Below are 13,633 nucleotides of genomic sequence, written 5' to 3' on the forward strand. Positions count from 1 at the left end.
AGCTGCCTCCTGCTGCCTCCAGGTGAGAAGAGCGAGGAGGCTGAGGGACCCAGCCACAGCGTGTCCAGCCCCCACGGCTGGGAGGAACACGCACATGTTGTTCATCCACGATCCAGACCACGGTTTCTGCAAGAGCCCGACACGCAGGATCCTCTGCCCCCAAATGTTCCCTCATCTCTGAGTTTTCCAGTTTCAGCCCCACAATAACCACAAAGCCTTTTTAAAATAGCACTGAATTCTAGGTGAAAAGTTTAAAGGTCACTTACCTAGACAGGTCAGATTATAACACAGCATGCGTCTGAGTGCTAACTACCAGGTGCTATAAAACTGAAACGTATTTTAAAGAACCTTAATTTATGCATCAATTTGCTTCAGGGAGAGACAGCATGTTAATGCTCACTATGACCACGCTAACATGGTAACCTACACTTTGTAACATGACGTTATGAACATCTCATGAGGAGTCCAAGAAAGAGAAAGTCAGGAGTGTTAAAACAGTACTCAGAGAAGTCCAAACCATCATTTTTAAAGACCTAAAACCCAGGGGTCTGTGCAGTGGTGAAGTGAGCTAATCCTCCACCTGCTAACATTTGGCATGCCATGTGGATGCCAATTCATACCCTGGCTGCTCTACTTGCAATTCAGCTTTCTGCTGCTCATAGCCTAGGAAAGCAGCAGAAGACGGCTGGAGTCCCTGGGCTGCTGTACTCAACTGGGAGACTTGGAGGAAGCTCCTGGCTTCAGCTCAGCTCAGCTCAGCTCTGGCCACTGTGGCCATCTAGGGAGTGAACCAGGAGATGGAAGATCTCTCCCTCTGTAAAAATTATCCTTCCATAAAAAAAATAAATAAATAAATAAAAAAGACAAATCCTGGCTGTTCAAAGAAACAGGAAACTTTCCAAAAGTTCCAGCCAATCTCAGTTACAATTTTATTCTGATCTGAAATCCACACAGTTTATCATTGAGTGCATTTTCCATAAACTTTGTGAAGACCCTCAAACATGACACAGACCATGTAAAGCTGACTAAAGCATACACACAGCATCATATTTATACATACACATATACAAGGGGCACTCAAAATCCTATGAAACATACTTGGGTGAAATTTCTTAAGTGAAACAGAGGACACGTAAGGCCACACGCTGAAAGAGAAGAGATTTTAAAAAAAATGACAACACAAACTCTCCAAGTGAGCCATGCACCTGTGGCGACTCGCCAGCACCAGCAATCAGCACTCTAACCTAACATAGAAACGCTGCTCCACACGCCTGCAGCTCCGCAGGCAGAGGCTGCCTGCTGGACCCAGCTCAGAGCACCGCCCACAGTCACGCACATGCTATGGGTCTGTGCCTTGTACCACGGTCAGAGCACCGCCCACAGCCACGCACACGCTATGGGTCTGTGCCTTGTACCATCATGAGGCTCCAAAACAGCCCAGGTGACAGAAGTGCTCTCCATTCACACTGGCTGATGTGCCCACTGAGCACTGGAAATGCAACTGGCCTAAGGAACTGATTTTCAACTGTAGTTCATTTCAAGCTCCACAGGCACCTGTAGCCAGCAGCTTCCACACTGAGAATGGCGCGGGACTAAAGTGAAACCTCAGAGCCTGCCTCTTCCTTCCAGAAAAGCCCAACAAGTCCCGTTCACTAGACGGCAAACACACTTTCAGTGAACTGATGACATGCCCTTCTGAGGCCCAGAAGAAACACAGGCAGCTCTTGGGAAATGCTGCTGGGACCTGGCACCTGTATCGCCTGAAACACCTTCCATGTATTCCTCCTCGTCTGATAAAAAGCTGAGACCGAACACCAAGAGCTTACACGTGCTCACTGGTAGAAGCAAGACGAAACCAGCAGGGCAGTGTCAGCAGAAGAGGACCGAGGAGAGAACCACAGAGGACGCCTTAGCCAGAGGGGACGCCCGAGCCACAGGAAACCTTAGTCAGAGGGGACTCCTAGGCACAGGGGAGTGGCCAAAGAGGCCAAATGCAGAAGGCACTGAGCAGAATGTAAGCAGAGTAAGCAAGTCTGAGCTATAGGAATGACTCCTGGCACAGGTGCATCCCGTGCATTCAGAATTGAGATCGGGGCTGCACCTGCTGTGACGCTCCTCTCAGACACGATGGCAACCCAGCAGGACCCAAGGGCACTGCTGGCCCTGGGTTCCCAGGGAGTGTCTTTACGCAGCTCCACTCCCACGTCACTCTGGCTCGGCTCCACAGCTCCTGCTGCAGACCCCCCTGGCCACACAGTTCCCATAAAGTCTTCTCTTCAAGAGAACGCTAGCTCAACAGGCATGCACTGGTGTTTGTTGCAGAGTGAAGCCCTACTGCAGGGCTGAGACACACTCTAATCACACAGCAGCCCCTGCCCCACCCCAGACTCCTCAACAATGTCTCCACCTTCCTTACTGTTCAGATCCGAGTGGTGCCTGACCTTCTAAACTGACCTCCCAACTCTGCCCAAACTCTGCTGTTTCACTACATCTCTCCACACTGTCATCTACAGACTCACCCTGTGGTGCTTCTAGTAAAAAATAATAAATTTATTTATTTGGAAGGCAAAGTTACATGGTGGGAGAGGGCTAGGCAGACCCACAGAGAGAGATCTTCCATCCTCTGGTTCACTCCCCAAGTGGCCTTATAGCAGGATCTGGGCTGATCAGGAGCCTGGAGCTTCTTCTGGGTCTCCCACGTGGGTTCGAGAGGCCCAAGCACCCGGGTCATCTTCCCAGGCTCATCGCCAGGGAGCTGGATCAGAGTGGAGCAGCCATGACTTGAACCTTCTGTATGCCAACCTTCTGGATGCCAACAATACAGGAGGTAGCTTTACCCATTAACACCACACCGCTGGTCCCCAACCAACGGCTCTTAATTGGAGGAAATTCTGCCTGACAAGGGGCATTTGAAACATGGAAATACCTGGAAACACTGATATTTGTTATAGCTCAGACAGTGCCACCAGCCTGTGACGGTGAGGAGACACAATGTTACCAAACACCATGCGTTACCATCTGGCCAGAACATGGAAAACCATCTGGCTATGAGGCCAACACTGCTGAGGCTGTACGACCCTGCTTAGTCAACCTTCACAGCAATTCTTTGGAAATGACCACAATTCAGAGTGACTCTCAGGGCCTGGAGTTCTGTGTCGGCCCGCAGCTTCCAAAGTGAAATGCGTTATTCATGGGTGACGACTCACTTGTGCATGCTTTCCACGCCGATGATGATCATGATGCAGTAGGAGACTCCACTTTGTACCAGGAAGTGTAAGGCATACCTGCAAACAGAAGGAGACGGTTAGAGGTGACACCTGTCTCCAGCACTGGCTTCTACCCACTGAGGCCCAACAGCACGTAGCACCCACAACAGCCCTAAGGACCAAAACCTCTGGAGTCCTGAGTGCTGGGGGACACCCTGGATCAGAGTAGTCCTGTGTTACAGGACCCAAAAGAGCTGGACAAACAAAACCCTGGAAGTCGCACTTCATGCACCGGCATCCCAGGTCTCCTGGGTACAGGGAAGCGGCAAGCGCCATGCGGCTCGGACACCACAGCTTCTTTACAATGACCTGAGCAGGAGCAACAACAGCTGATTCCAGAACAGTCCCTGAAACAAGGTCAGCTCTTCTCTGACTCTCTCCTAGTGCCAGCTCTGTGCACTGCCTTTTTCACTCCAACACTTCTTACAGAACGGCAACAGCACTGAGCACCTGCGAATCTGCCTGTCCTCAGGACCCTATGGCTAGGCAAAACCCAGGCACCTGGTGATCTGCCTCAGTGTGTCTAAAGCATCCTGACCAGCACGGATGGTCTCTTCCAGTATTCTAACATGCAGACATGGGATCAAGAGCCAAGGCATCCATTCATTCATTTCACAGCGTTCAAGCATGACAGTGTGAGGGTCTCGGGGGTTGTCACTGACCCCAGTGACGGTGCGTGGTGGCTGCACACACATGGACACGTGCTTACTTCTGATTTCCTTCTGCTTTGGTAGCATGAACTTAGGGTGAAACCTTCAGATCCTGACGCACGGCTTGGACTCTCAGTAAGGACCTGGACCTAGAGTAAAACTCACGGAACTCCATCCTGGTAGGACAACAGAAACCGCTGACGCGGGAGGATCCTCCCTCAGGAACACTCTCAGCTCCCAGCAGGCCTCAGGGCAAGCCTGTCAAAGCAGCGTGTTCTACTATGGGGCAGACCAGGCCCGTCTCTACCTCGGCTCTTCTCACTCCCTCACTCCCCCACACATGTGTACACACACACACACACACACACACACACACACACACACTTGACATGCTGCTGGCTGACAGGAAGTATAGGAAACCGGAGAAAAGGTCTTCGAAAAGTCCACAGAAAATGTCTGCTATAAACAAACTCTCTATGGGTCTCGAACATTGTCTGCACTAAATCAGACTTCCGCCCCCTCCCTCCACACAAAGCTGAAGACAGGATATGGGAGGCTCAGCTTCCGGGAGGCAGCCCCTGCCCTGCTCCTGCCAGCAACCCTGAGAGCAGAGCACGGGAGGGCACTTATTCCAGACAAGTGACAAGCACAGAGCAGGCGGGCTGCAGGGTGACACTGAACCTGGGGTACTCAGGGCCCCTGCTGCCTCACAGCTCGCAGCACCTGCTTCCCCAGCACTGCACAAAGACAGCTCGGCGACCTTAGGGGACTGCACACAGCTGGCCTTGGCCCTGGGGGTCAAGCACAGTACACAGCAGGCCTTCATCCCAGGGTCGAGCACGGCACACAGCAGCCTTGGCCCTAGGGTCGGGCTTGGCACATAGATGGCCTTGGCCCTGGGGTCAGGCACGTTCACCGTCTTGGCTGCACTGGCCTCTCTGCTGGGCACAGTGCTACAGCGCCACTCAGAAATGTGCCTGCATCCAGGGTAACACCTGCCTGTGTCAGTGAACTCGAACACACAGCAGCCCCTCGGACTCCACAGGATGAAACACTAACCAGCGACACACAACAACCACGCTACCTGGCACAGCGGCCACTCACTGTCAGCACTGTAAGGGACTCAACCTCCCACCTCAACGTAGATTTCTCATTCAACGCCCACCAGAGCTGAAGAAGCCAAGGACCTTAGGGTACAGCGAGTGTCCTGCCTGACCTTGACACTTGAGCTGGCCCTGGGCACCTGAGCCCGCGACTGATTCTTCAAGCGGTGGGCAGAGGACAGAGCGCCCACACCGCCACCACCATCCTTCATGCTGCTCAAGCACTTCGAAAGCTTCTCCCCAGCGCTTCAGCCCGTTTGTTCTAAATAATGTACTTATCTCAAATTTCACAGAGCAGTAAAAGCAGGGTAAGATTTCTCCTCCAGGGGCTGGAGGTTGGCCCAGATGTTAAAATACACCTGAAATGGCTGCCTGTTGGAGTGCCTGTGTCCTGATTCCGGGGCACCCTGGGCCCGCTGTCCACTGGCTCGGACTGTTGAATCCCTGTCACCCACAGGGACGTCTCAGCCTGAGTTCTAGGCTCCTGCTTCGGCCTGGTCAGCTACAGGTGACATAGGATTTGGGGGTAATTCCTATCTTTTGGTTCACTTTCCAAATGGTCACAATGACTGGAGCTGAGATGATTTCAACCCAGGAGCTTCTTCTTGGTCTCCCGTGCAGGTGCAGGGAGCCCAGACCTTGGGCCCTCATCTGCTGTCTTCCCAGGCCACAAGCAGGGGTATTTAGACTCGAAGTGAAATAGCCAGAGTTAAAACTGGCGCCCAAATAGGATGCCGGCACCTCAGGTAGAATAATTAGCCTGTTATACATGGCACTGGCCCCTGAAATACGTTTTTTTTAAATTTACTTTTGGCTAACAAGAAGACACACACACAAACAGCCCGAATTTTGAAGACTGAGAAACGGCTCTCTGACTGCTTCACCAGTCTCCTGGCCAAATGCCTTCTAAAAGGCACCGTCGTGGCCAGAACACAGCAGGACAACAAGACACAGGATGTCCTCGGAGCTGCAGCACCGTCGTGGCCAGGACATAGCAGGACAAGACACAGGGTGTCCTCAGAGCTGCAGCACCGTCGTGGCCTGGACACAGCAGGCTCAGAGGCACAGGGTGTCCTCAGAGCTGCAGTACTGTCGTGGCCCGGACACAGCAGGACAACAAGACACAGGGTGTCCTCAGAGCTGCGGCACCGTCGTGGCCTGGACACAGCAGGACAAGACACAGGGTGTCCTCAGAGCTGCAGCACCATCGTGGCCTGGACACAGCAGGACAACAAGACACAGGGTGTCCTCAGAGCTGCGGCACCGTCGTGGCCTGGACACAGCAGGACAACAAGACACAGGGTGTCCTCAGAGCTGCAGCACTGTCATGGCCTGGACACAGCAGGCTCAGAGGCACAGGGTGTCCTCAGAGCTGCAGCACCGTCGTGGCCTGGACACAGCAGGACAAGACACAGGGTGTCCTCAGAGCTGCAGCACTGTCATGGCCTGGACACAGCAGGCTCAGAGGCACAGGGTGTCCTCAGAGCTGCGGCACCGTCGTGGCCTGGACACAGCAGGACAACAAGACACAGGGTGTCCTCAGAGCTGCGGCACCGTCGTGGCCTGGACACAGCAGGACAAGACACAGGGTGTCCTCAGAACTGCGGCACCGTCGTGGCCAGGACACAGCAGGCTCAGAGGCACAGGGTGTCCTCAGAGCTGCAGCACTGTCATGGCCTGGACACAGCAGGCTCAGAGGCACAGGGTGTCCTCAGAGCTGCGGCACCATCGTGGCCTGGACACAGCAGGACAACAAGACACAGGGTGTCCTCAGAGCTGTGACACCGTCGTGGCCTGGACACAGCAGGCTCAGAGGCACAGGGTGTCCTCAGAGCTGCAGCACCGTCGTGGCCTGGACACAGCAGGCTCAGAGGCACAGGGTGTCCTCAGAGCTGCAGCACCGTCGTGGCCTGGACACAGCAGGACAACAAGACACAGGGTGTCCTCAGAGCTGCGGCACCGTCGTGGCCTGGACACAGCAGGCTCAGAGGCACAGGGTGTCCTCAGAGCTGCAGTACTGTCGCGGCCTGGACACAGCAGGACAAGACGACACAGGGTCCCTTGGACCTGCAGGGTTAGTGTGGGACTCAGGGACAAGCAGTTCACCTTCGACGCTGCACACACATAGGAGAGCCCAGGGAAGACGGCTCTAAACTGCAGGCTGCAGGGTGCAGAACAAGCTGAGGACTCTAAAGCCACGGATCCAGGACCCCGGTGAGGGCAGGTTTCTGTGAATTATGTTCATATGGGTGCAGATCAGAGAAATTCTGAAATCTGCCAACACTGCTGGTTCCAGAGCCTTCAGGATCCAGGACACTCTCAGCCTGGACAGCCCGGTGACTATGAGTACTTCTCCCTGTTCCTGCTGGCTCCCCCAGTGGCACGGAGGACGTCTTCCTGCACCCTGCATGGCTCCCCCAACAACCCCGAGTACATCTCACTGCTCCCACTGGCTCCCCCAATGACACGGAGGACGTCTTCCTGCACCCTGCACGGCTCCCCTGCACCCTGCACGGCTCCCCTGCACCCTGCATGGCTCCTGGGCCCCAGGACACTCACAGTTCCATTTCACCTGTGAGAGCCTGGGCAACATTCCAACATCGCACAGCCATCGGGCCTTGGCCCTGGGTGGAAGCCGAGCCTGTCTGACGAGGAGTCCAAACCCTGTTCTCTTACCTGCACTATTATCAAAGACATTTACGTGAATCAAACTGATTCTCAAGGACATTTGTAGATGACAGTTTAAAAAAACAAACATACATCCAAAACCCTAAGCTAGCAGAAGCCAGTCCAATTATCTGTTGTATTCACAGAGCCTGTGCACATGTCACTCAACAGGGAGACTGAGTCATGAACAGCGCATGCGACCCCTGGGGCCGCCACCGCTGAGCCAGGGAGAACATCCACCCCAGCTCAACCCACCAACCCACCAACCCACCAACCCACCAACCCACCAAGCAGAGTTCACTCACACATCCAGGGCAAGAAATCTGCTACTGCTCCCAAAAAGGCCTTTCCTTCAAGAAAAGAAGGAATAATTCAATCTTTTTAAACATCTTATTTCTTGGGCCCAGCGTGGTGCTCTAGCGGCTAAAGTCCTTGCCTTGAACGCAACAGGATCCCATCTGGGCGTTGGTTCTAATCCCAGTGGCCCTGCTTCCCATCCAGCTCCCTGCCTGTGACCTGGGAAGGTAGCCGAGGATGACCCAAACCTTTGGGACCCTGCACTCATGTGGGACATCCAGAAGAGCTCCTGGCTTCGAATCAGCTCAGCACCAGCTACTGTGGTCACTTGGGAAGTGAATCATCAGATGAAAGATCTTCCTCTCTTTCCTCCTCTCTGTATATCTGACTTTGCAATAAAAATAAGTAAATCTTAAGAAAAAAATATCCTTCTTCTTGCCAAACTCGGAATGCAGACAGGTGACCCAGGCACCCAGTGGGCCTCACTCCTGCTCAGGGGACCCCAAGTGGACAGCCTTGGCCTGTTTGGCAGCAGCTCCTCCTAGCACCACTCCAGGAGGCTCTGACTACAGTCCAACTTCAGCTGGGCTTTCCAGGGGCCACCCAAAGAGCCATGCCTCCTGGGGCCGGCCCACCTGAACCCCAAGCCCCCATCCCATCGTGCTGAGTACCCAGGTTAGGTATGGTGAGGCACACAGACTGAGGACTGTAAGGTCACGCGGGAACGTGAGATCATTGCTGCAGCTGGGCAACGGGCCTGAGGGATCACTGTACTTCTGTGTGTGATCAAAGGTTGAACACAGTGTGACTATGCCTGTTAACACACACCCGACATACACCCACGCATATGGACACTGGCACAGGTGCAAACAGCAGCATGTAGGAACTGAGAAGACTTCAACGGCACAAACTGGACACCGGCAGGAAGCAAGAGGGCCCTGGGGCTCCCAGAGGAGCCTGTGTGGGACTCAGGTCCTGCACACTTTCCACACCGCCAAGGGAGAGATGGAAGAAGCAGTCCCTGGCTGAGAGCCCCTGAGCTTCCTGGGTGCATCTGCACCGTCACAGGCAAACCCTTGGCAGGGCAGAGCAACATGGCCCCACCTGGGAGACGGCCAAGGGCATCCCCAGGAGGAGCAGCTGCAGGCCTGAGCTGCACAGATACACACACACACCGCACATCAGACACACATCACACACACCACATTTCACGCACACCACACATCACACACACCACACACTCACCATACATCACACACACACCACACACCACACACCACACAGGCCTGGGCAGGATGCCTGCAGCTCAGGTCAGGGGAGGGCACTGTCTGGGTGCACTCCAGCAGTGAGCAAGTAGCGCCTGTGTCGTCACTGAAGGAAACAGGCAGGCGGAGCTCCAAGCTCCCAGGCAGCCCTGACACCCACCCCTCGCCACACCAGGGGGTTGGGGGGACACTGCCTGAGGGACTCAGCCCACCCCAAGGGGCGCTAGCAAAAGTCCTCCGTCATCAGGAATTCCTGCTTCACCACCAGGAGCTAGCAAACAAAAGGCTTCTTTGCATGGAGGGCAGAACTTAAAATATGGTAACAGAGATCCAGCAATGGGCTATGCCAGACTCTTAAAAGCCACTTGTACCCAGGAAAAAAACAAGCCTTGTCTTGGCATAAAAGATTAGCAAAATAGGTGAAAAGACCCATTCATGACAGAGTAAAATTTCACTATAGCCCCTCTCATCTGTCTTTTTTCACAAATTATAAATAGAAATTCTCCTCTAAGACTGAATAGAGTCCATTTGCATTCCTTTATTTCTGTACCAAAACAAAAACCAGGGGCATTGTGGCACAGTGTGGCACAGTGGGAGAAGATGTGGCTTGCAAGGCACCAGCATCCCGTTGCAGCACTTCTGACCCTCTGCCTGCTACTCCGCCGGGGACACAGCTATGGCTGCCCAAGTCTCTGGACCCCCGCCACTCCAGGGGAGACCCCCACAGAGCACAGAGCCCCTGGCTCCAGCTGCTGCAGAGACCTGGGAAGTGAACCAGAGGACGGAAGAGCTCTCTATCTCTCCCTCTCTCTTTCAAATAAGTAAATACATTTTAAGTGAAAATTTCCCAAGCTGGCCCTAAGAGCAAAGCCCTACATACTATGTCTGTCTACACACCCAGTTCTCAAACATAAACACAAGCGAAAGAATCACTTACCATCCAAAGCAAAAGAGTGCCAGGTAGAGGCCCAGAAGAGTGGCAATTCCATGTCTGATGAAAGAGCTAGTTCTGCTTGCATGTAGGTAAGTTCGAAACCAAACGGCTGCGAGCAAGGCAAAGAGTTGGCACACTACAAAGTTGACCTGTGAAGGGAACCAGAAGCTCACATCAGTTTAACATGTTTTTGGATTTTTCATTCCATGTTACGTGTAATTCTCAGGACAAACTCACAGAGTGCATCAAGCCGAGTCCTTCCCATCTGTGAAAGTCACAGCCACCCAAGGCCTCCCCAGGGAAGAGGTGCTCATTTCCGGGTGATGGGCCAATGCCTGTAGCCTGGCAGGAGTAGGGACAGTTGCAAGAAAAAGGGCAGGGGGTGGGCATGTATAGGCACTGGAGAGGCCCTGGGGACAGAGATGGAAAGCCAGTGTGGCTTTAGGGATGGAGCAACAGCTGATGAGGAGGTGGCCCTGTGACAGGAAGGACCAGCGCCAGGTCTCTGGGATGGGGGCCGGAGCAGGAGGGTCAGCCTCACGGGGCAGAGGCAGGGCCAGGAAACCTGTGGGAAGAGGGAGTGCAGGTGAGAGACACCAGGGCTCCCCAGGCCACCGAGGTCCAGGCTGAGGCCAGCCCAGCCGGAACTGCCCAGCAGTCTGTGTGCCTCCCCACATCCTGGGAAAGGGAAATGTGTCTTCAACAACCACAACTAAAAGACACGGACATCGAAGGCCACTGCTGGATGTGGCCCAGGAATTCACTGTTCTCTGGAACACTCAGTATGAGCCTGGTGGGTTCTCTTTAGGAGCCCACGTCGTGGCACAGCACATTAACCACCACCACCTGCAATGCTAGCACCCCACGTTGGAGCGGGGGTTCAAGTCCCAGCTGACCCACTTCCAATCCAGGCCCCTGTTAATGTGCCTGGGAGACAGAGGAGGATGCTCCAACTCCCAAGCGGGAAACTCGGACGGAATTCCCAGCTCCTGGCTTCTGCCTGACCCAGGGTCTGCTGGGGAGGACCAGCAAATGGAAGACTGTTCCTGCTTCTGTTTCCAACAAATTAATAAATCAGCCTGCAAAGTAACCCATGTCACTTAATAATTACAGCAACAAGAAAAACAAAGATCATATCACCAGAATGTATCAGAGCAGATCGGTGAAAACACAGACATGAAGATTGTCCAATACCTGCCAAAGATAAAAAATCAAAACCAATGAGAAGTAGGGAAAGTATTAGCAAGACCTGGCAGAGCCAGTCCCGTGACACACAGAAGACTCTCAGCCACAAGAATACGTGAACCATCCACACAGAAGCTGATTACAAGGCAGGAACCACATGACACGTCACGATCAGACAGAAATCCCGCTTGACCACAGGTGACAGCGGAGGAGCGAGCCCATCGGCAAGCAAGCCAGAGCAGAGCATAAGCTTCCTTAAGCAACTCCACGGCGACAGGTGGCCTGCCACAGTGCAGCCATCCTTGCTCGCACTGCAATGTACCACGGGTAAAGCCTCCACCCGCCCACAGGGCCCCCGGTGGCCCCAGGCCCTCACATGCTTGCCTGACAGCCACCCTGCCTGCTCAACTCCAATGTGAAGGCCATTTCAAGGAAGAAGAAACACGCAGTTAGCTGGGAAAACCTGTCTGGATCCAGGGTTCCGGACCCAGAGCCTCAGCCCCTGGCCAGTACGGTGAGCTCCCTGGTAAACAGTGACTGCCCTCACACAGCTGGGCCGGCCTCCCTGGGGCCTCGCGGGCAGCCAGGTGCCCTGGGGAGACAGGCCTGTGCACACCTGCTGCCTCCCTGCCTGCCCCAGGGAGATGAGGACCTCAGGAAAACTGTGGCACTCCCCCTTGTGTCTGACACACAAGACTGTTCACTTTGCTGCAGAACCCAAGGAAGCGCTCGCAGTTTCACTTCATGTTACCTGCCGCCACGTGCCCGTACCGACAGCTGTAGCTCCAGCCCATCGCGGGCTTGCGGCCCCGTGCCTCACCGTGTCCATGCCCAGAGATGCAATGCTGGGTAGAGCAAGTACCCCTGGACACGACACTGCTCAAACGCCTCCTCTGCACTGGCACACGTCCAAACCCCCACTGGCCAGGTGAGGCCCCCTTCCTTTCCTTCCAACAGTCGGTGCCCAAGGACTAAAATTCCTGCCAAGGTCTGCAGTATAAAACGTTTCTCGCTGTCTTTTAATTCCCAGCTCCCCTGACTACTAGTGCAGGCTGGGCGTCTTCCCTGCTTCTCAGACATCAGCTGCTTCTTTCCGTCTCTGGTCCATTTACAGGAACCGGTTCCCCATCTGATGACAGCAGGTGGGCGGCCTGTTGGCCTGCGAGCTTTCCTCATCATGAGCCCGAGGCAAGGCTTCTGTGGTCTGCGGGTTCCTTCCTTGGCATTTGCTTTACACACATACGTGCAACTGCACAGTATGTACAGCTGGACACACACTCGGGCCACTCCTGACCAATTTTTTTTAAAAAATAAAACATAAACTGAGTCAAAGCACTCAAGAGCCTGCACTTTCTGCCCCAGATGACAAAACACTGATCTGATCTATTCTCTACTTCAGCGAAATATCGCAGTGCTAACACTTTCTGATTCTGAGGGTGACACGGAGCCCTCACACCCACAGGAGGTCCACGGCAGGTCCAGCAGGTCCGTTACCAGAACAGCCAAAGGGGCTCCCAGGTCTGGGGGCTCCTGCTTCTGTACCCCTCCCTGCAGGTCCAAAGCTGAACCTGGTCTCACTGTTTCTCGTTCTCACTCAGGGTGGCCAACAAAGTGTAGACACACTGCGCGCAGATCCATGCCATCACCAGACTGGTCTGTACTTGGTGACTGTCACATCCCTCACTGAGACGCGACAAGGGAGACTCGAGGTGTTCAAGGACACATCACACTACACGCTGGCACAAAACCGTGCTTTCCGGGGTGACAGCCACAAGCCGCGAGCCAGGCGTGGCTGTGCACACTTGCCCAAGAGGACTTCAGAAAGTTCTTGGAAAATGGAATGAAAAGGTAAATGTATTTTGCTGCTTAGAATTTTTACCTCTTTAGGGCTGACGTGACACCGCAGCAGGCTGAGCACTGACCTACGAGGCCTGCATCCCACTTGGGTGCAGGTTCCTGTCCCAGCTGCCCCACTCCTGATCCAGCTCCCTGCGACTGTGTCTGGGAAAGCAGCAGAGGACAGCCAGGTACTCACGCCCCTGCACTCATGTGGGAGACCTGATGGAGTCCCAGGCTCCTGGCTTGGGCCTGGCCCAGCTCCAGCCATGGTGGCCCTTTGGGGAACAGACCTACGGATAGAAGCTCTCTCTCTCCCAGTCTCTCCCCCTTCTCTGTAACTATGCCTTTCAAATAAGTAAATCCTCCACAAAATGCCTTTTGAAATTAATGCATGCTTTTCCACATTTTCCATGACTTTTTGAAGAGC

General features: G+C 54.1%; 1 protein-coding gene across 2 annotated transcripts in view; it reads right to left on the bottom strand.

The window, feature by feature from the left end:
- The window catches only part of MBOAT2 (membrane bound O-acyltransferase domain containing 2), a 97,799-nt gene that overhangs the window by 59,950 nt on the left and 24,216 nt on the right, over nt 1-13,633 (bottom strand). For both annotated transcript variants that reach the window (XM_040992787.1, XM_040992788.1), the window contains exons 2-3: nt 10,186-10,331; nt 3,207-3,284 (exon numbers count right to left, since the gene is read on the bottom strand). In XM_040992787.1, the coding sequence (XP_040848721.1) occupies nt 3,207-3,284; nt 10,186-10,331 (224 nt within the window). The remainder of the gene's footprint in view (nt 1-3,206; nt 3,285-10,185; nt 10,332-13,633) is intronic.

The sequence above is a fragment of the Ochotona curzoniae genome, unplaced genomic scaffold (assembly GCF_017591425.1).
Source record: "Ochotona curzoniae isolate NIBS_2020 unplaced genomic scaffold, NIBS_Ocur_1.0 contig_883, whole genome shotgun sequence".
NCBI lineage: Eukaryota > Metazoa > Chordata > Mammalia > Lagomorpha > Ochotonidae > Ochotona > Ochotona curzoniae.